This window comes from Musa acuminata, chromosome BXJ2-1 (assembly GCF_036884655.1).
Source record: "Musa acuminata AAA Group cultivar baxijiao chromosome BXJ2-1, Cavendish_Baxijiao_AAA, whole genome shotgun sequence".
Lineage (NCBI taxonomy): Eukaryota > Viridiplantae > Streptophyta > Magnoliopsida > Zingiberales > Musaceae > Musa > Musa acuminata.
In genome coordinates, this window is record NC_088338.1 from 17482634 (window position 1) to 17506277 (window position 23644).

At 35.3% G+C, this 23644-nt stretch overlaps 1 protein-coding gene across 9 annotated transcripts; it reads left to right on the forward strand.

The window, feature by feature from the left end:
- Positions 1-21: 21 nt before the first annotated feature.
- LOC135599026 (serine/threonine-protein kinase EDR1-like) lies at positions 22-22189 on the forward strand. 9 transcript variants are annotated; one of them, XM_065093661.1, is made up of 19 exons: positions 22-219; positions 306-486; positions 3157-3224; positions 5006-5414; positions 5546-5749; positions 9087-9278; positions 9448-9707; positions 10346-10471; positions 10650-10742; positions 12774-12869; positions 14270-14353; positions 15107-15248; positions 16498-16768; positions 19187-19310; positions 19393-19412; positions 19561-19717; positions 21423-21711; positions 21797-21869; positions 21964-22189. In XM_065093661.1, exons 4-19 carry the CDS (start codon positions 5184-5186, stop codon positions 22044-22046), a joined length of 2445 nt encoding a protein of 814 aa, XP_064949733.1. In that variant the 5' UTR covers positions 22-219; positions 306-486; positions 3157-3224; positions 5006-5183; the 3' UTR covers positions 22047-22189. The 9 variants fall into 9 exon arrangements, with proteins under 9 accessions (XP_064949733.1, XP_064949736.1, XP_064949735.1 ...); XM_065093664.1 differs by having other exon boundaries at positions 3157-3217; XM_065093663.1 differs by having other exon boundaries at positions 356-486.
- Positions 22190-23644: the final 1455 nt, after the last annotated feature.

The window sequence follows — 23644 nt, forward strand, 5'->3', positions numbered from 1 at the left end:
CGCGTCTTCCTTACTCCTCTCCTTCGCCCCTTGTCCCGCGAATCTGCAACCACGCCCTAGATTCCGTCCTCCGCTCCATCCGGCATCGGGATCGCGATAGTACGGCGGGATGCGGGATTCGAATCACCGGATCTGAGCGGCGGATCCACCCTCCCGAGATCCGGATTCTTGGATGAGGCGGTCGGACTTGTTTGTTCGTCGGTGGTGGATTGACTCGAGGTGCATTGATATGTTTCGCCTCCCTCTCGGTTCTGATCTGGTTTAATCCGGGTTTCTTGCGTGTTTCTTTTGGGGATTTTGAGCAGGTTTCTGGCTCGGTTTATTGAATCTTCGTGGAATCTTCTTTGTTCTGCAGCGGGTGTGGTAGAATAGTATTGGATCTCGAACTTACTCATAGATCGTGGAAGTTCTATCACTTGTAATTCTAGTGCGGATTAGAATTGCCGGTGGTTCGCTTTTGTTAGTTTAACGGCATCGTGTGTCAAGGTTAGTATATTAGGAGTTTTTTAATTCGAAGAGTCTAGGAAATTGAATAGGCATATACTGGTCAATTCCATTATATTTCAGTTTATTGAACTCGATTAATTCGGTGATTGTTATGGAATAATAGAATTGGATGTTGTTAAAGTAGTAATTGGGCAAATATCTAAAGTTATTTTTGTCGGTTGTTAATTGAAGTACCTAGTGGCCATCTATTCCACACTGTCAATACTCCTTTTTATTCAAGAAAAAAATTCTGTAAGTGGATAACATTAATCAATGGCTTGTTTTGTTTAACTCGACCTATTTGGTGAACAAGTGGATCTGGAAAAGAAAAAGCTGCTGTTTGACCAGCTTGAATTTGACTTAAACAAACACTATTATAGTCACCAGTAATTTATCAAAGGAGAGTTGGCCCACTTTAATCCTATCCTTAACCATAGTTTTCAAAGTTGAGATTAACACTGTCACTCGCTAGGAGTTGTGCCCTTCTGAATTATGTGTTTGGGAGGCGGGGGAGAAGAGGAGCATCTAACATGCTAGCATCCTTTTTCTTCTCTTGTTTCTTTTCCGTTTTAAGGAATAATGGAGAGAAAAGCATTTTAGAACCAGTTCAGGTATTTGATTCCTTGGTTTAGGAACTAGGGAAAACATAAATGACAAGTTGTTGTGGTCTAATAAGTGGTCAATGTTTGTCCTTTCATCTAAAGGATGTCACCAGTATCATGTTGACTCTCATAACTGATTCTGCAATATCAAATCCCATTCTTAGGATTGAATTGTGGAAAAAAATCCATGAGATGCCAATTTCACTGTCATTAATCACATTGCTGGTTCTGCCATTGCCTTTCCCCTCAAACTTGATAATCACCATCTTCATCTTTGTTCTAAGGAATCTTATCCTTGACATCAAAGATATCACTCGTTTTGGTTCATTTTTCTCCAATCTCTGGTTTCTATCCTGTAAATTTTTATTGCACCATTGTGACTCATCACCATTATTAAAGCTTAAATGCTTAATGTGCAGTAGTCTGATTCTTTTCTCTTCGGTAGGCGGTAAGGACATCCTTTTGTCTTTTCTTTGGGATCATCCTTGAACCTCCATATATGTCTGATCTTAGCTAATATGCAATTATGAATTGGTTCTCATTGTCGGTTTCTGCTGATTTTTCCAGCTCAGTGATATAATTAGGCACAATGATATCAGGATTGGTCGATCCATGATATGAAATATGTTAAATCACAATAATCTTCTCAATTCAGATCTTATGGTCAATTCGATTTCATGAAGGATGAGACTAACTTTTGGTCGATTGTGCCACTCGGATTGATTATCATCTAATTCAAGCTGTAAAGTGCAGGAGAAGAGGAGCATAGAACCACCAAACATCACCACCTACTGCCACTGTCTGCTGTTGCTCACTGCAGTTTCTTGTCTCTAACAGTTACTGCCTGTTGTTTAAACAAGCCACAAAATTTCTAAGATCAATATCCTACACATAGATGATCATTAAAAATATCCTACACATAGATGTTTCCTAGACCCCACCAATATGGGGTCTAGGTAGGTACTTTAAATCGATCTAATAATACCAACATGAGAACACCTACATTAGATCCTATCTAACAGGTGTCCTAAATGTAATCTTACAGTACATGCATGAGAAATGTGAAGTATGAGAGGAAAAGAACATAGCAGAAGAGAAGAAATACAATAAAAAAGAAAAGGAAAAATTCTATAAAATATTAAAATATAAGTTAAGATATTGAAATGTATAGTTCCTTCAGGTGGCAGCTTAGATTTTTAAAATATGTATCTATATATTTTACACTGTTGCTCTATCTAACTTAGCTATGAACACAAGTACAACATCGAGTCGTGATTTTATGGTTGGCTAAATAGATCCTTTCTTGCCATGGACCTTTTTTTCCCACTTCAATAATGTTCCAATTACATAGCTTTAAAAGTAAATGCAAATATTATTGTGATAGTTATTATATGGATGCCATTCTTTATGTGTGCCATATCTATACATGTATTTTTAATTTTTGCCTTGTTAATATATGCCATTCCTTACATTCATATTTTTTATGAATATATATTTATAACTATTTGTTTCTAAAACTCTTAAAGAACTCTTATGATCCAACATCAAGTCTGGATCTTACTTACCTTCAGGATCCTGCTCAATATTGACAACATCGATTAGGCTTAATCACAATACTGCGCTTCCAGCTTTCATATGTCCTGTGATGTGAAACTTAGAAAGTTTTATTAAATGGACTTGTGTAATGAAGGATTATGGAGAAGCTGTAGAGTTTTACTGACAATTTTGATGTTTACAATATGTTATTGCATTATATGTGGCCCTGTGAAGATTATGTATATTACAAGTGAATCAAAGGGTTCCTTTGATCTAATGAGACACTAGTTTGACCATGAAAGGGAGTGATGAGTTTTTCTTCCTTCTTTGTAAATGTCTGCAATCTAATAGTGAACTTCGAATAAACTACTGGAAGGATTTTGATTTAACAAACAAAGAGCTTCATTCTTGAGAGGCAAATTAAAGCTGTTGTACTTTACGCTTTCCATTTGAATTTACATCTAGATGATTTTTCATCATTTCAAATTCTTTTTCTGCTTTATTAAATCTTCAATTTTCATATTATTTTCAGAAGAAGGTATAATTATTTGAAGCATCCGAAATGTAATGCAGGAGTACCTTAACCAATATTGGTGTGTGGTATGGATGCACTGTCTTTTTTAAGCATTTGTGATCATATAATTTCAGTGAAGATGGATTTCATTACTTTACACTTTTGGCTGCTTCCCAATTTGCAAGGTTGAGGATAAACACACATATTTTCTTAGAATTTATGCATGATTCTTTTGATGTTTGTTTAAAACATGAGAAAACCTTGAGCTTTTCATTGTTCCTTCCATCTTATGTTTTTAAAATCTTCCCTATTTGTTGTAGCTATCTCAGTTTGTAAAAATTGTTTCTTAAATCTTCCTTTTCTGTTGTAGCTATCTCAGTTTCCTGGAATTTCATGTGCTTTCCAATACCAACATCTAAATAAATTAACTTCAGCTTTTTTATAAGCTAAGTGTATGCCAATTCTGGTTTCCTTTCATGTGTTATAAAAGTAGTTAGTATATAATAAACGAATAAGGAGTGCATGGTGGTTGATGCATTTATAGTTATACCTTCATGTTATTTACATGCTTAATGCATTCAGGTGATAGGTAAATGTGACAAAAATAACTAGGTTATAACTTGGAGATCGCAATTGATGATTTAAAGATAATGTAGTGAGTGGTTAAAAATGTGATGAGGAAGAAGATATTAGGAGTATGAAGAAAGCATAAAGAATAATAGTAATTGGACACATTTAAAATTGAACTTCAAAACTCAAAAGGAAAGGTTTCTTAAAGATGCAAAAACATATATTTGAAATTACCTAAAATTTGGTTGATAATTTCTCTCTGCATTTCAAAAGTGACTAGTTGATGAATAGAATAATTAAAAAGCAAGGAATACAATTTTGCTTGGTTTGGTACCATATGACAAGTATTTACAGATCCGACCGCCAATAGGCATGTGGATCAGCCCATTTTTAGGCTGTTCATGTGTCCTGTGAATCAGACTGTGAGGCCCTTCCAACTGGTTCAAGCCTGATAACGAAGTAGTATCTATAATTATGAGATTATACGAAGTAGCAAGATCTAAAATCATACTATCTACCCCATTCTTCTCCTATATCTAAAGTGCACATGCACTTCTTTAAATTTACTGTATCATCTTCCTACAAGTCGATTCAAATCTCCTTCAATTATATATTTTATAATTAAAATTATTATTCAAATATATTTTCAAAATTATCCTAGAATTCCCCCTTGGATTGATCATTCAATTTAATCTGAGAATCATAAGCACTTGTAAGTTATAACATTTAAATTCTCTTCTACTAGAGTGCAAAATTTTAAAGCTATAATTTTATTCCCAAATTTCCTTATCTCTACATCATTATCCTTAAGTTCCTTATCTACAACAATACCTATATCATTTTCATTTTCAACTCTTTTTGTATATAAAATTCCAAATCTAGTACTACAATCTCTTTAGACCTTTTCCCTACCCATTTACTTTATTATAGATAAATTATGATCATTCTTCTTTGGTCATTGTAGTTTCTAATTGTAAACCTTTCCTGAAAGTGTTTCTATATTCCAACTACTAAACTTTAGTCATGGATTTACTTCTTTATCCCTATTGATGCAAGAGTACACTAATTATAACAAAGTCAATATCTAAGCTTCTAAATAATTCATATTTTATGTAAATATTAATTTTTTTATGAAGGTTTTATATAAATGAATTGCCTAATATACGTGGTATTAAATATTATTTTGAGGTGTATTGCATATCAAGGAAATATCTTGTTAGACAATTAGTAACTCTTGTAGCCAAATTTTCTATACCGACTTGAAAATCTGATATTATATATATATTTTTTCAAATAGCCTCATTCAGGTTTACACAGATTGGAAAAAAGATGACAGATAGGCTTGCGAATTGTATTACAGAAGGAAAAATATGCAGACTGACAAGGAGTGGTCTAAGATATTTGTGTAGATAATATATGGCTTCCGTGGGGTGAGATATGGGACAAAATGATATTATATTTCATACTTTTGGAAAATGGACGATATGTCAGGTGATTCAGCAAGATCTGAAGAAGGGAATTCTGGTGCTGCTTGGTGGCCCTCACATTTTATAGAAAACTTGCAGTCTGTTTCTTTGGATCCACGAAAAGAGAGTACATGCAGGGTTGGGAAAGCTGAACTTTTCTCTGCTACTGCTTCACAGCTGTTGTGGTCCACCGGAACATTTTCTGGTTCAATACCTAATGGGTTTTATTCTGTTATCCCAGTAAGCATTAATTTTATCTCTATAGATGTTTCTATTCCTTGGATACAGTAGCACTAAAGCTCTGTCAAGTTGTTTTTGCTGTTCATTATAAGTGCCTAAAAATTATCTTTTTTGTGGATATATTTGTGCAGGATAAAAAGCTCAAGGAGCTTTTTGACACTATCCCTTCTCCAGATGACCTTCATTCGCTTGGTATTGAGGGATTTAAGGCTGATATCATTCTTGTAGATGCGGAGAAGGATAAGAAGCTTTCTATGTTGAAGCAGTTGAGTGCAGCCATGGTGAAAGGGTTGCACAATAATCCTGCTTTACTAATAAAAAAGATTGCTGGACTGGTGAGATATCAATTCTTCTTCTTTTCCCTTTCCCTTTTTTTTGTGGTGATATTTATTTTCATTTGATTGGGTTTCTGCTCCCAAGTAACACAAGAAAATTTCTTTTTTGTTTTTTTCTCTTCTCTAGATCTTTGTATCCTTCAGCTTCATGTTTTCTTATTGTTTTCTTTTATTGGGTGTTTACCAGTTACTTGACTATTTTTTCCCTTTTCTTATAAATGCTTCCTCTTGATTTGTCAAAAATAATACATGATTGCATAATAATATGTATTTATTTTACATGTTTCACTTCCATATTCAGGATCGGCTCCAGTAATATGTGAAATTAGGTCCTACAAAATGGTTCAGGTTATGAATGCTTTATTATCTATTATGTCATGGATGAGCGTACGAATAAGGTCTTCTTGCATTCTAGTCATTTCCTAAAATTTGCAGGAAACCAAAAAATAAAAGAAAAAGAAAACAGGCATATTTTCTGGGCAAATCAATCTTCATGTCTTTATGCTCTTCTCCCCCTTGTATATACACAGCATATAGTGGGTTCTTGATCTTGCTATCTATCTTTTGACCATTCACCTGTAGGTATTTTTTGGTTGATGAGGAAACTATCTCTTTCGGTATGTGTTGTTTATATTGAAAGAAGCTTAACACTTGAAATGCAAGAGAACTATCAATGATGACATGTCAGGTTTGTAATATTTTAACATTTGGATTTTATAATAATATGTTGTCATTTACTAAACTTTAAACAAATGCAAGGGTTCACATCATCTGATCATTAAAAGGTAAACTGCAGAAGTAAATTTTCTGAGGAGCAAAAAAAAAACTACTGGATCTGTTGTTAATTCTTCATCTCCTAGGAAAATCTGGGACTGAATCCTTCAGTTTTCTAGATAAGTTGGATACAGTATACGTTCTAAACTGAATATAAACCCAACCAATTTAATCACCCATACCATTTCTTGTGATGGCTTTAGGAGTCAACATGTTGACTCTGTACTAGGTCATGCACTTGACTGATCATATGATTTGTTGTCTCGAGCAAACCCTTGTAATATTTAATTTTGGGTATTTATCCAGAGCAATGATGATGACATGCTGTATATTTGCTGATCTCATACAATATATGTATAAAGTATAAACTACATGACTTGTCTTCCTATCAATCAGTTGAAGACATTAATTAAAATATTATCTTTAAAATGGTTTCCAAGCAACTTCCTATCGCATGTCAGACTCTCTTGGACTCACATGCACACATACACACACATTCTTACCCATGTGCACACCCAAACTTCAAAATACATCTCCTGCGACCCACAGAAGAGGGAGTTTTTGTAGTATTTCTCTATCCAAAACTTTAAGAAATGATGTCTGAATCAAGGATAATTTTAGCTAGTATGTATTGGCATGGCTGAAACTTAAAGCCATGATCCTGACTAGGCTGTCTACTATTGTACTTATCTGGAGCATTAAGTAAGAACTTGTTACATGGACCATTAAATTAGATACATTCGACGGATTTAAGAGAAGCAAATGTTGGATAGTCCATTGCCTAGTCAAATAAATAATTATATCTTCTATTCCAGTTCATGTGGAATTCAGAACTGCTTTCTAGGTTAATTACTATCGTATTGACCTTCATGGGAAATTAGTCGCAGATATGTTGTAGTGTAACCATTTCTCTTGATGAGAATTCAAGGACTATGTTTGAGGCAAGGTTTAAAATTTTGGTTACCAGACCCATGCTGTTATGTTTGAACCTATTGTGATACCATTGAGGGAGGGAGAAGAGGGGAGGAAAAAGGACGAAGAAGAAGAAAGAAAGAAGAAGAGGAAGAAGGAAGAAGAAAGATGGGACGGTAAAGGAGGGAAGGAAGAGGAGGCAGTGAAGGAGGAGGAAGAGGAGTTGTACTGGAGCAAGTGATACGAGATGGAGGAGAGGAGGTGCATTGGAGCAGGCAACAGGTGGCCAGCGACAATAGTTTCATTTTGGAAGGCAATGAAAGATACTATTGAATTAGCTCAAAAGGAATTCAAGTACAAATTGCAAGGCAGATCGATGAAAAGGAATTGCATGTGTGAATGGATTAGAGAGGGCAGGGTTCCCCTACAAACAATTCGCTCTAAAATTGATCATTGTTCATATACAATTCAAACTATCTATGGAGTATTAGGCATAAAAATTTGGATATTTGTGGATGAGGAATAATAGACCTTTATTTATCTTGCCTTTCTGTGTGGGCAAAAAATGGGTGAAGATCTCACTAGCATGAGGAGTTGTGTCCCAAACCCTAGTTAAAAGGAAAAAATATTATATATATTTGGGCTGAATCGTGTACTGATTGTTTGTTGGACTGGTAAATACTGGTCAAACCATACCGAACCAGCCAGTTTACCAAACCTTGGTCGGTACTTGGTACTGCTTTGACTGAGAGACTATGGGTGAAAGGAGGGGAGGAGGAAGAAGAAGATTGGTAATGGAGGAGGAAGAGAAAATGGGGGCAAAGGAAGAGGTGACACAGAGAAGAAGAGAAGGGGGAGGCATTCCAAAGGTGGAGGAGGCAACGTCTCAGTGACGCAGGATGGCAGAGAGAGAGAGAGAGAGAGAGAGAGAGACCTTTGAATTTACAGTAGACAAGGTGGGGAAAATAGAATAGGAAAAGAGGATGTACGCCGCCTTTATCATCAACCCAAGAAATAATAACAAGAGATCCTTATAACTCAAATTAACCTGTGAATCCAATCCTCTAAACTAAGGCTTGCAGTCTTCCTTGTAAGCAAGCATTTGTTTACCTGAGACTACATTCCTTCATGTGAAAGAACCCAAAGGAAGCAACGGGAAGTCACTGATCAGGTCATCAAAGAAACCTTCTGCAGCTCCCAGCTCGCTAAAAAAGCTGGCAATGTCGTCCTCTAACAGCTCAATGCTTGTCTCGTCCAAGAGCTCCACCTTCACTCTCTCCTCATGCATCAAGTCCCTGTGCCTCCCATGAATGGATCTCAGGTCTGCTGTTACAAGCTTAAGAAAAAAGATAGCTGTTAGAAGCTTCCGAAAACAGAAAAAGAAAGTAGGGGCACTGGGTGGTAAGCCTATCTCATTATTCCTTGGTTTTTAACCATTAAAACTGAGGAGTAAACCTGGTTCGGCAGGGTTACCAGGATGGTAATCCATGTTTTGGACTGGATCGAGTGAAATCATCTGGATTATGTCTTATTGGTTTTTTATTCCTTGGTTTAAGGTACATGAATGTGAATCTTTACTAGTGTATAGTCATCATTTAATGTAATACTTGTCATGAACTTTATATTTGTCTGATACTTAATGTTGGATCAGGTTTTTGATTTTTACAAGCGCCCAAATTCAGAGCGAAGTCCTGCAAAAGCTGCTGTAGAGGATGCACCTCATTGGATGGATAACAAAGGTATCCAACTGTTGGGCCAGATTAAGCATGGATCATGCCGACCTAGAGCAATTTTGTTTAAAGTTCTCGCAGACTCTGTTGGTCTTGACAGTAAACTTGTGGTGGTAATTTATCATTTACTTTTCAACAGTATGATTATATCAATTTTTTGGTATATTAACTTCAGGTGTTTTTATTAAATGAATTATATATATATATATGTATATATATATATATCGTAGATTACATATCTAAATGGTGTCTCTTTTTTCCTTATAATTCTTTTCTTTGCAGGGCCTTCCTAGTGATGGTAGTGTTGAATGTGCAGATTCTTACAAGCATATGTCTGTCGTGGTTGTGTTGAATTCTGTGGAACTACTTGTTGATCTTATGCGCTTTCCTGGACAATTAATTCCATTTTCGACCAAGGCTATATTTATATCCCATATTTCTGCAGCAGGGGAAAGTGACTCTGCTGAGAATGATTCTTGTGATTCTCCTCTTGAACCCAATAGCCCACTGTATGGGTTTCCTGACAAACTGGATGCTGAAGAGTATGTTATTTGCCCTATTACTAGTGATTAACTTCCACCTTTTAGCATCCAGCTATGAGGAAGTGTCATATTAGAAAACTCTATTTGACTATGAACTCAGTGAATATTGTTTCTCTTCCTAATAAGGGCTGATAATGTTTTTCAATCTGATGTGCGATCGGTCACCTTCTGTTATTTTTTCAGAACTATACCTGTGGAATTGAAACACCTAAACCAGTTAATTTGATGCAGGTGCAATCCTATTTGCAAGTTAAAATAGTAAATTTTGCTTCTTATGAGAATATTTTTGTGTTTTCTAGGTTATAATGATTTTGTTAGGTGTGGCTTCTTAGAAAAAAACACCTCTTATCTGGTTGCCTATAAAAGCAAACATTGGTCTAGCATGTTAGCATAAGCCTTATTAAAATATTTTATGGTTATATGTTCTTCATGCCTTCTTAGTCATACTTATTTTCAGTTCTTTCTCTTTCTAAAGGTGAAATTACTGCTGTTTTTTTTCTTGTTTTCAGTTTTCTTCTGTTTCTAAGGAAGTTACTGATTTTTTTTTTCCATCCAACTCATTCTTTTCTTGTTGTCCGTGTTCTAGGAGTATTAGATTTTCTTCTATGCTTCTTAATATTCTCTTCCTTTTATAACAGTCTTGAACAAGAGGAGAACCCCCAGTCTTTGCATCAGAGTAGAGTGGATGCATCATCTAATCTAAATGGTCGATCACTGCGTAATATTATACTTAGATCAAAAACTTTTATGAAGGGAAAGCTAAGGTAATATATATAGTTTAAGTGGTTAAACTATGTTTCTTGTTTTTTTTGCATGTTTCTTTGCTAGAATTAAACTGAAGCTGTGGATTGCTTTTTTTGCTTTTTTTTCCACTTCATATATGCAAAGTGAAATTTCCAAGTCTCATGTTTGTTCCGTTGACTATTTTGATTACTTGATCAGTGTATCTCATAGTGAATCCAATATTGCAAATGCTCTTGTGAGGTGCAGCCAGAAGAAAGTTGTTAGAGAACAGCAACACACATCTAGTTCAAGGTTATTGCTTTCTGAACTTAATATGTATTTTTTGGTTCTCATTGAATATTATATTTGACATAGTTTATATTGATGATGAGTCTTATTTCCATGTTAATTTTTCTCCACCATGACCATCTGTATGCAAGATTTAGAGTTGTACATTTGAATATGATAATCCTCAGTCCATGAATGAATGGGAGCTGTTGAATGATGTACCCATTTTTATACTTCTTATTCCCCAGGGACCAATTTGTAAAAACTTCAAGCTCATACAATGAAAACCTCCAGGTTGTGAGATAATCGATCAATCTAACACCATTTTCTCAAAAAAAATATTATCAATTAAAACCTCCAGGTTGTCAGAGCATGATTCATCAATCATGGAGTTTAGCAGCAAGGAGAAAGAAGAAAATAGGAGGTCAGGTCGGGTTCTCTGGCTCTAATTGTGCCTCCATAAGGTGTCAAACTTCAGATTGTGATTGCAATCCAATAGGACATCACTGCATGTTTTTATCCAGTGGTACATAACATGTTTCAGCCTGTCGTTGGGTTGCCTGTCCTATAAGATTCATGCATAGTCGTATTCTGCATGGTCCAGTTGGTGGATTCCACATGGTCTGAGTGCTCGTGGGCCCTTTGCAATGCAGTCTACGAACTCGTGATTCAATTGCATTGTATCATATGGTGTTTCAATACCCTGGACTCCTATGCTGCCAGAGAGTTCGTGGGTCCCATGCTGCCTGAAAAATTGCAACTCCTGCATAGTGACGTAGTCATGGCTACATAACCTAATGCAACATGTTCATATTTGTAATTTCTAGATTTTACCTCCAACATTTGTAGTGCTATATCTCAAACTAATTGAAGGTTGGAGTGATGCATTAGTATTTAAAATAAGAATAAATACAACAGGCCAATATTGTGCAGAAGTAGGTAGGCTATTGCAGAAACTAGACTACTATCAGGATTTTCATGCCGAATGTCCAAACAATGTAGCTAAGTTCAGAAGTTAATGAAGGAAAGAATTAATAGATTCCTACCTTCTACTCATGCTGAGTTTGATACAATTAGAGTCTGAGTTCTTGGAGGTTGTGAGAGACATGAGCCTATGTGCAACAAGAGAAGAGCAGAAGAAATGGTATTTTACATAAGGTCACCTAATAGAAATCAACTTTGGTTATCTCATATGTTAAAGATTGTCAAGTGAAGCTCGAACAGAGCATATGGTCAGATCTTATGATGAATTAAGATAATCTCAATTGATCACCATGGAAAAACTTGACATGCTTGAGGCAGCTGCTGGAAGCACAATGTCCTACTATAAGATGATGAAGGAGCAATGGACCAATGTGAGAACTATAGGGAAACAGGCTTAACAATCAGAGATAGTTTTTGGCTTCTACATAGGAGTGCTCTCACTTAAATTCTGGATGATTATGTCAAAAGGAGGCTCAGATGTGTGGCAAAGTGACATCGAAGCTAGACTGACACCAATTATATATCTTCCTCTACCCCTTTTGTCTCTACCTCAAATTTTGATCTCTTAGGCATTTTGGTTAATGCTATTAATTCTGTTAGAAACTTCCCTTGTCCCTGGGTTTCCAGAAATTTTGGTATATGATTGGTTTATACCATCATTTCTCATCATTTTTTTTCATTCATCAGGCAACAAAAATTCATGTTGTGGTTGGTTCCTTGTCCTTTGTCAGGGAAAATAATTCTCTTGTTCATAAATCTGATCATTCTTTTATCTTCTCCCATACAGTGCCCCTAGCTTTCCAAATAATCTATATATTGTTGCCATTGCTAAGAACACTAATTGTGAAGTTGTTTTTGTCCATTCTGATGGGAATAACAATTGGCCATGGCAGAGTAAAGCATCTAGACTAACTATGAAGAAATGCATCTTTGTGAATATCCAATTATAGTATTTTGATTACTAGTTTCCTTTTAATTCCTTTGTGAACACATTCATTTCTTTCCATTTACCTGCATAGCATTTATTTCCAGCATGCTCAGAATAACAACATTTTTGGTTCTTGTTTGCAGTCCGGAGCATCCCCTTTATAAAGCAGGGGGGTGGTCCATGCTTAGTGGCGACAGGCAACCATTTAGAGAATTTGCTGATGGTGTAGATGCATCAAGGTACATTTTCTTTTTCATTTTAGCATTTAATTATAGTTATTCCTGTCTTTTGTCATGCTATCTTTGACCTTTAGTATATTGATATTTGTGGATCCTGTACAACAGACAGTTTAGGGCTAATTTTTAGCTTGCAAGTTTTCTGGTACGGTTCAATGTATACTTCCCTTGGGAACAATAGTTCTTTAAAAATAAAAGTTCAATCATAGGTACTTAATCATAGATCCCTAATTTGAGCCAGTTACTGCATCAGACCTTGTAATCTGCCTCAACATTAATCATTGTATGAATATTCTTTCCGTTGCTTTGCAATGTCATGATAACCTCTTAATTTCTAAATCCCACTATCAATGTGCCTCTCTAAATTGGATGAGTTGCATGAAAAAGAAATTCCTTTTTTACAGTGTGTTTAAATTTTATTGTAAGTTTTGTTAGATTCAGATGGTATTTTGTCATTTTGTATGCATTCCATTGGGTGAACTAGGATTTTCTGTAGGAGTACCATCTACAAGGAAAATTATCATAGTTCTCTACTAAAGTCATATTTTAATTCACTCAAAAGACTTAAAGTTACTGACTTTTAGTTCATAGCTTCTGTAGGTTATGTGTTTTTTCTTTTTTTTTTGGTGATATTGTTTGTTTGGGAGGGGGGGAGGCGCATTTGTGGTTTGTAGTATGTCCAGGAGAAAAGTGTGTTCATAAGACTGTTTAATATAAGGTTAAGGTTGTAGAGACATGCTAAAATTTGCTTTTAAGTGGAACAATATTATCTGTAATATAAGGTTAAGGTTGTAGATACATGCTAGTAGTATGTTGTTTAACAATTTCTTTTATAATTTGGAATGGAGTTTACATCTTGTGCAGCTATCTTGATGAGTTTCCAATGAATTTTACATCTGTATAAAAAAAAGTTATGGTAATATTTCTTGTTTTATTTACTTCAAGGTTTGACTTCTCGTGCTGACCAGCTGACTGGCAGTACATTATTTACTGCTCTGTACCAGCATACCAACACATGGTATGCCAGGGTGTGCCGACGGGGACTCGGGTGATCCATGTCTCGATTGCCTGTCAGACCTGTATGTACAACCCATACCATACCGACTTGGGCGGTACAGCAAACCTTGATTTTCTTATTGCAGCTTTTCATTATACTCATAACTTGTAAAGATTTTGGTATACTTGGTTCATCATATCAGAACATGATTCAATGACATTTGTGCCACATATGCTTGTTGATGTATGTGTATATTGATATTTGAGCAATTAGTTTCTTCCCCTTTTTTGTGTACTTTTGTTTTTTCTCCTCAAGGGACATCTTGTTGCTCTTGGTGTTGCATGTTGGTTCGATATTCTATTTGCAGCCAAATGCAAAGTATTCTAGTTTCATGATGCACTTGCAGATCAGATGGCGGATCAACTTCTGATGTTCATAGAATAAGAAGAAGTATTAGCATTACGCCCGAAATTGGTGACGATATAGTGAGGTTGTTTTCTGTTTTAAATTATCTTATCGATGCCTATAATTCGTTCGTACATAGCTCCACAACTTTGATGTTGCATTCAATTTTTAATATCCCTTTGTGTTTTTAGACAATTTTTTCTTTTGCATTCTGCTACAAACATTTCCATATGTTCTCCAAGAAAATTATGTTACCATTTTACGTTTGACATTTTACTTCAAAACATGTGACAGGTGCAAAATGCATATTAATCCAAATAATTACAGATAAGTATTCCGTTATAATTTCAGACACTAATGTGGCTCAACAGTTTGTAAAAAGTACAATAAATTTCATCACCCAGAACTACACATTATTATCCTCTTTTGATTTGCTCAAAGAAATGAGATATTAGTCAGCATCAAACTTCTGAAACTATATTTATTATTAGCATACTTTTGTGTCATAAGTTATTATGGAATGTTTTAATGATGATAAAAGCTGTGGGTCATTGTGGTTATCTGAAGATAGGTTTATAAAATTAGTTCAAGCACATGTTCATATCTTTATTAGGCAATGAAAAATGGTGATTTATATTACATTTGTGTTCTAAACTTGGTTCAGTTCTTTATGTTTATAATATGCAGTGACGTGATCCTTGCCCTTTTCTAAGACTTGCAGTGACCAATAATTGCTACTTTATTGTCATATCTTGCTTTGAACAAATACAAGATCTCAATCTCTTGTTATCATTTGAGTCCCATGTTTTAGTGATCTTCTCTTCTTGATTCTTACCAGGGCTGTTCGGGCAATGAATGAAACTCTAAAGCAAAATCGTCTCCTGCGGGACCATGGTGATGAAGGTTCATGCTTGTATGCCACAAATGACAAGAATCAGTTGAATGAGCCACCAAAAAATGTATGCTTCTCTGTACCAAAGGTTAGTCGATTTGCCTCTTATTGTCATATTCTAAGATCGTATTCATTTAGACACCAGAAATAGTTTGACTATAGGTGTGAATATACACCAAGTTAATATGTATGCAGTTACATTCTTAATGATGTTATGGATCATAATGCGATTCCATAATTATGGCCATCCTCATATGGGACCTTCAATGTCCCTCTTGGTTTTCTATAAACTTTGTGGAGTTTCTGTGTTGAACCATTGATATTTCAAAGCTGGTGCTAGTACGGATGTGAATATGTATATGTATATATATTTGTATATATATACATACGTATACATATATGTACATATGTACATATGTACATATATATTTACATAAAACTAAAATTTTGTTCCAATACTGGTTCAAGTAACCAATTGGACCGGTATATTAGGCAGTATACCAACTTGTATCTGCTCATACTCATAGAATATATCTCTATACTGGCAGTTGATTGGACTGAGAAACACTGGACTCTACTAACTTGTACCATTGAGATCTGAAACCTTCACATATTTTCTTGAGATACTGGATTATTGTTTTTTGCTATCATAGCTTTTGTTAATTTCTGCTCTTTCTTGTTCATCTTCTATTACAAAGATAAAAGCTGATTCTGTCTATTAATTTTCCTCACACTACTTTTTTTGGAATTATGTGCATATAAATTGCATATGTACTTACAAAATCCTGGTCTTATAAGACTATCAAAGGCAGTGACGGACCGTCTTTTGGGTACTTTTGGGTCAACTATAAGTAATGTCTACAGATTTCTATGTGGTAGATTGTTGTATACATTGCTGGTGGTCCTTCAGTATTTTTCTACATGTGATGCTACTTTATATTTCTGTAATTTTTTATTCTCAAAATGGCTGATTTTTCTGGTGTATTGATGAACATAGGCGTATAGCTTAATATATGCTCTGATTAGCCTGTTATGGGATTCTGCTAAACGTGCCATTGATGTTGTCGAGTCGCAACTCTTTCTTGGAGTTTACTCATCTTAGGAAAGATAGACTTGTTCAATCATGGAGTCAATGTTCGGCATATTATCTCACTGATATTGCTTTCTGATATTTCTCATGATAAAACTACTTTACATTAAGCTAGTTCTGATTAGAAAAATGGATATCAATTGTTGCCCTCATTTTTCATGCTTGCTCCACATTCATTGCTAACATTCCAGTGTTTCGCAATATCATTTGTGCTTTGGGCCTCATATTACTCTGATTTGATGGCTAGGATGAAATATCATTTGGAAATTCTGGAGCATATAATAGCTCAAGAAAGCAAACAGGTTCCAGTCAGAAGGCTATGTCATTGCCTTCATCTCCTCATGAATATATTGGTAAGAATTCTAAGAGAACTGGGGATTCTCCAAGAACAGAACATATGGTATCAACTTGGAACAAAGTTTTGCAGTCATCTCCATTTCTCAATAAGCCTTTATTACCTTTCAAAGAGTGGAACATCAATTTCTCAGAGTTAACTGTTGGCACGCGTGTTGGAATAGGCAAGTGATCTATTTTGCTTGCATCTTATTTTCAGATTTCTGTTACTTCTGATCAATAAAGTAATGATTATATAATTTTTTTTCATTAGCTTGTTTCTGTGACTCTAACCTATGCCACTGGCTTTATTTATTGTTTTGCAGAAAGTTAGGATAGTGAATGGAAGAATTGATCTAAAAAAGTGTTGCCAATCTTTTGATTGAATCTCTGTTGTCCTCTAATTGATAGTATTAGCTTGGCTTTTTTTTTTCACAATAGTCCATTTTTGGATTCAACTAATATTGGTTAACATATGTTGGCAGTTACAAACTATGCTCATGTTTCATTATTTCCTTCTTCAGTCTACATTCTTTTTCCAATCTCACATTAATCTTTAATATCTTAATGTTTGTTCACTATGCTGCTATACTTGAGACCCCAAGGTGATTTTTTTCTTTGATTCTTTGCAGAAGGCCTGTAGATACATCTGGGATAAGTTTTGTTTTGCATCACATTTAAAAATACCAAAAATTTTCCATCTAGATGATTGTGTGGGCTTTTTCCATTATAGAAATCCAATGGTATAAAATACTGTAACATCAACTGTGTTGTTTCCAACAGTGTTATGTTGCCAGCAAACCACCTTAACAAATGCTTAATTGAGTTAAAGTTCTCTTATTATTTCTCTTCGATATAAAGATTCAGGATCTGAAGTTTCTTTCCACTTTATCATCTGTTTGCTGTGACTGTATAATTTGTGCTCTGAGAGTAAACTGAATTATTGTAGATTTTTCGAACAATTGGATTAATTTTTTTACTACACAAAATAGAACTTACTCTCTTCATCCTAATATTTTATTATCGTGCTTTGATAAATACTGAACTAACTCCCCTGTTAAATGGACAGTACAATTCAAAAATATGGATTTTCTAAGTTCTTTGATTTGTATAAGAGGATGGTCATCTAATTAATGGCCCAGATATCCTTGAATAGGCAATTCTGTGATAAAGGATGACTAGTGGTGAAGCAGGTAAATTAATTGGTTAAGGAGTTCAGTTCATTGCTGAATTCAACTGCAACATGAGGGGATGCTAAATAAAAGTTAAAAAAGGAGATTTACTGGTAACAGTTGTCTACATGTGGGGGAGCTGACTTGACAGGGAAAAAAAAAGTCTCATGAATTTTCTTAGCGAAAGATACTTAGATTAAGCTCTGAAAGATCATAAAGGAGTTTTACTGGTAACAATTGTCTACTTGTGGGGGAGCTCACTTGACAGGAAAAAGATCTCTCATGAATTTTCTAAGTGAAAGATACTTAGATTAAGCCCTCCTACGAAGTGCATATCTAAGCAACTGAGAGGAATTTGAATAGTAACCCTTTAGGTTCCACAATGGGCTGCTATCTTGCCCAGTGTACCAAATTTAAAAGGTTGATATGTTGCATGATGACTGAATATTTTTAGGTTTGATGTATTGTACCATGCTTCATGATTTACTAACAGAATAGTCAAATAGGCCTTTGTGTTTAGAGTCTTAGGCTAGTGTATATGTCAGCAAAATATAGCTCAGGAAGGCCCATCAACCATCTAAAGAATTCAATGCCACTGCCAGTGGAGTAAAGGAGAATAATTTAATTGGAGCAAGGATAGTAGGATAATAAGACCATTTAATTGTTGTGAGTTTATTCCTGATGTATTGGCTTTTACCAAAGTTGATTTTTGATGTACCTGGACATTCCCCTCAACATGTTGCTGTGTTATGTACTGTTTCTTTGACATATACTGGAGCCTATACCATTGTTCATATTGGTCTATATGTTGATAGAATACCTCAGGCCTTTTCAGCATTGTCACTGGCCTGCATAGTTGCAACTGATATCTAAATATGGAATTATTAGTGCTACATTGTCTTATAGCCTATAATTTATTATGTTTGATTGTATAAAACTTATTTTAAGTTGGAACTTTTCCATTATGTACTGTAAATCCATTAGAAAGGCATGTAACTTATAGAAAGAAAGCTCCAACAGGCATGCTGTTGTTCCATATATTGACTGCAAAGTTGCAATTTCAGCACATTCTTAAGCCCTTATGGTAGATGATACTGTAACGAGGCAGAAAAGGATTTCATGGTTTCAACTTTCAATACAAGTCTATAAGCTATATGAGAATATTGGTTGGAAGCATTCCAAAATTCTCCAATTGGAGTCATACATCTTTTCTCTCCTATACACATGTACATGACATGTTTCTATTGCATCTTTTGCTTTCACTTGCGGGAGAGTTAAATACAATTTCTTCTTTTTGTTTAATTGTATCGAGTGCAACCATCATGAGTAATAGTTTAATGTTTTATTCCTTCTCTCTTATTTGCCATGCCAAGCACTTAATCTCCTGACAGTAAGAGAACACTAGGTTTAAAGGAACTTGGTTTACCTCAGGATTCTTTGGAGAAGTTTTCCGTGGGATATGGAATGGTACTGATGTTGCAATAAAAGTCTTTCTGGAGCAAGATCTGACAACTGAGAACATGGAAGATTTTTGCAATGAAATCTACATACTAAGGTTTGATATTCTTCCATCTAGAAAGCTCAGTTTTTCTTTCTTCATATGCTACTCTTCTGACTATACAATCTTTCTCTTTCAGCCGCCTTCGACATCCAAATGGTAACGTACTGACCCCATTTAAATATTCTTGTTGATCTTTTCAAAATTTGAAACTATAAAGTGTAAATTATATATATTCATATATGTACATATATATGGTATTCTGTATAGATGTTTTTCCCTTATTTTTGTATGTGTTTTTTTGCAGTTATTTTATTTCTTGGTGCATGCATGAAGCCTCCTCACCTCTCAATGGTAACTGAATATATGGAGATGGGATCTTTGTATTATCTTATGCATATGAGCGGCCAGAAAAAGAAACTGAGCTGGCGTAAGAGATTAAAAATGCTTCGTGACATTTGCAGGTATGCCCATATAATTTCCAATCTGTTTTTTCTCCACATTTGACAACATCTCATATATGCTTCTTTATTTCTCTGACAAGAATCAGGCCAGTCTAATTGTATTGCACTTAAAAACTTATATTGCAGCTTAACTGTTTTCTTAAATTCTTTTAGAGTACTTCAGTATAGATAGTTGCGCTAACATCAGTAAATATGTCAATAAATCTTGCTTCGGTTACATCTTTCTGGTTGAAATGGAGGCTGGATTGTGCATCCTTGCTCCAATTGATCATTGTAAATTGTTTCTTCGATTGTTGGCTTCATGAATGAATTCTTATGTTTGTTGTGATTGTTTTTTGTTTGAATAATATGAAACATTTAATCCATGACTATTTTTTACCTTTTTAGGCTCATGATTTTCACCAAGAAACCAGATTTTGACCTATCAAGACTGGCTTCTACAATATTTTCAAGTTTTCTAGTCTTTGACTCTTTGTTTGTGTTGAAAACTTGAAATCTTTGGTGTGCACCACCGTGACAAGCACTGGATTGTGCATAAATCTTTGTCCTGTACCTCGTAGCATATACAAAACTATGGGGATTATCTTAAGCTTTCACTAAACAGAAAGCTAACAAAGATAAAACAAGATCAACTGCATTATACAATGAATTAACACTATCAACACAGATTCCATGATATCAGTCAAGATCCAATAAAAAATAAGACTAGAGGGTCTTATTGTCGTGAAAAGCTCTTACATTGATATGCATGCTACTCCGAGCAATGACGATTTATGACCTTCAGTTATGGTGTTTTTCTTACATTCTGACGAGCACCTCAAATGTGAGAATATTAGATAGATTTTAGCTCATTGATTGGTGTGGGTTCCACTGATCATCCCCACGATAGGTCTTTCTAATTGGGTTGGGACTCTTCTTAGATAATTCAAATAAAGTCAACAAATGCCAACTATATAAGTTCTCTTTCTCTGTTACACCTCTCATCCCAACTTTATTTGCTTAGCCCCCCAAATCTCCAAATCCTTGACCTTGTCAATAAATGAGTTTGTTCAAGCTTCCTGATGACATATCCAATTGTTTTTGGATAATAATGTCATATTTTTCATATTGTGAAATTTCAGACTGAATCTTATTGTTAATCCTATTAATCATCTCATTTTTAGAATGAGTTAGGAGACATAAAGCTTATATCTTCATCCATGGGTTTTTAGTTTTATTTGGTTCTTACTAAGCTTTGCCTTCTAAATGAATAATGAAAAGACAAATTTTTCTCCTAACCATATCTAGTCATTTCATGATGACATTGCTTTATGTGCTCCTTTAAATTTCAGAAATCAGTATAGGTTCTTTATGACTTGTATATTCCCTTTAATGAACTATTTCCTGAAAAAACATCTCTCTGTGCAACTGACTTGTTGGCTGATTGGATGTACTGCTTTGGTGGAAAAAGCCAAAGTAACTGTTTGCTGTTGGCATGCTATGATAGTGTAGCTCCAAAACATGATCAGGAATCATTATATTATGTTTTTGGGCATGCATACAATAATAGTAAAAGGAGAAATTATTTGATAACTCCGTGGCTATTAATGTGCATTAGTAGCTTTCGCAAAATGATCTATAGAAATATTTTTCCATAATCTTATTTCTTACTGTAAGTGAACAAATTGGCCTGAGTTTCTGTTTACTTCTTTTTCTGGTGCGGAAGGGGTTTGATGTGCATACATCGTATGAAAATAGTCCATCGCGATCTTAAAAGTGCAAATTGCCTTGTGGATAAACACTGGACGGTTAAGATATGTGATTTTGGGCTTTCACGAGTCATGACAGATGGTCCCTTGAGAGATAACTCATCTGCGGGCACCCCAGAATGGATGGCTCCTGAGCTTATACGCAATGAGCCATTTACAGAAAAATGTGACATATTTAGCCTCGGTGTTATAATGTGGGAGCTTTGCACCCTCAACAGGCCATGGGAAGGCACACCAGCAGTTCAAGTAAGTGCACTTTGATTTTTGTCTACAATATCATTGTCCAGACTATCACCTAAGAGGAATCCCCACTTTTATCATCTTTTTTTAGGTGATATATGCAGTTGCCAACGAAGGGACACGACTAGAGATTCCTGAAGGTCCACTTGGCAAGCTAATCTCAGGTACTTTGAAACTGATCCAAATTCTGGTGATATGTCCAGATGCCTCAAATCAACTGTGCTTTAGCAGATACCTAACAGATATTCCCCGTTGCAGATTGTTGGGCAGAGCCACATGAGCGACCGAGTTGTCAGGAAATCCTCACTCGCCTGCTCGATTGCGAATACACACTGTCTTGATATTTTATTGTAGCCTTGTGACATGTACAGCAAGTGTAGAGGCATCTATCTTGGACCGTAGTAAGTTGTAAATTTTCTTCTTGGTGTAATACAAAATCTTCAGGCATCTTTTATCTTATATAGGATTGATACTATTTTGAGTCTCCTTTCCAGAACCGGAAATTGCTGGAACAAGTGCCAATTTTTGTGTGATTTTATCTGGTATAGCAATGAGAAAATTGTTGCATGAATTTGATAAAGATGTTGAGGTAAGGGACGTGTTGTTTTTCCAGAAACAAGTATGATATATAACTGGGTTCGATTGTTGAAATGTGGTTTGTTTTAACTTGGAACTCCTATTTGCTATGTTTCCATTTAAATCGAGTTAGGAATTGCCGTTTGCTCTTTTTACTGCACTTCCCTGATCTTTGGAAACCCAGGATCAAGGTTTCAGATCCGGGCTTTACCTTCAAACGGATACAGATATATTATCCTTGATTTTGTTTCTTTGTATTAATTTTTTTCAATGGTAGCAGACTGACTATACATCTCAATAAAAGATTGTGGAAATCCTAATCAGATTTAAATTTGACGGTAGTGTCTTTCTACATAGAAACATTTGTAAGCTAAATTTATGTGCATTCATCGTGTTGCAGCCTAAAAGTGTTGTTAGTTCTAACAACGCAGAAGGTAGTAGTAGTACAAGCAAAATGCTAAGGGGGTAGCAAAAGTATTGCACAGCTGAGTGAGCGAGACTGCTTTGATGCTTATGGATTGATGATTGGTGTAAACAAACTAATGTACATAAATAAGATCTGTAAGACAAATTTATGCAAACAAGAAACTTCTGGGGGAAGAAAAACACAAAACTGTTGAAGGTGCTGGAATGCATATGCAATTAAGGTAAGAAAGGTCTGAAATAAAATAGAGTGTGCTGCATTTAGGATAAAGCCAGTGTCACATATCTCTTCTACAGCTAGACGAAGAATGCAGGCAATCTGTTAAGCTGCTTGAGCTCTCATAGTGTCTAAGTAAAGATGGAAGGGATGTAAAGATTACAAATAGATGCTACCAGCTCAATATGTAGCAGTGGAAGGGAAGAAGTTTATGTCCATCTGGAAGACTGATACTTTAAATTATAATGTCTCTTCCTTGCCACTGCTATATATGTTGCTTGCTCCACAGAGGACAGTCTTCTGATGCAGCTTTTAATTAATAGCACATCAACAAATGCATTTTACTTCAATCCAACTAATCTAATTGAGACAATGATGGGCTTTTTATTATTATTCTTAAAATGAAGAGGGAAATCTTGGAGATGTCTTTGATTAAACACGTTGATATAATTGATGATGGGTGAAAAAGGGAGGTTTATTTGTTTGTTGAAGGAGGATAACTTGGTATCTCATACGTCAATGATCCATCCCCCGTTCCAGTGACCCATGGAAGAGAAGAGGTGATGCCCCTCCTCCCCGTCGCCACATTGGACAACGTGATGTAAATCACGATGCATGGACTTTCAATCCCAATCATCCATCTATTATGATTCGAGAAAGTGATGATATAAATCACACTGCAGGTTATGATTGGACAACATCTTTCAATCCACACATCCATCT

Coding starts and splice junctions, on each gene's coding strand:
- LOC135599026 (XM_065093661.1), top strand. CDS start 5,184: ATGGACGATATGTCAGGTGATTCAGCAAGATCTGAAGAAGGGAATTCT. Junction 16,769..19,186: donor TGGCACGCGTGTTGGAATAG/GCAAGTGATCTA, acceptor GGTTTACCTCAG/GATTCTTTGGAGAAGTTTTC. Junction 21,870..21,963: donor ACTTGGCAAGCTAATCTCAG/GTACTTTGAAAC, acceptor TCCCCGTTGCAG/ATTGTTGGGCAGAGCCACAT.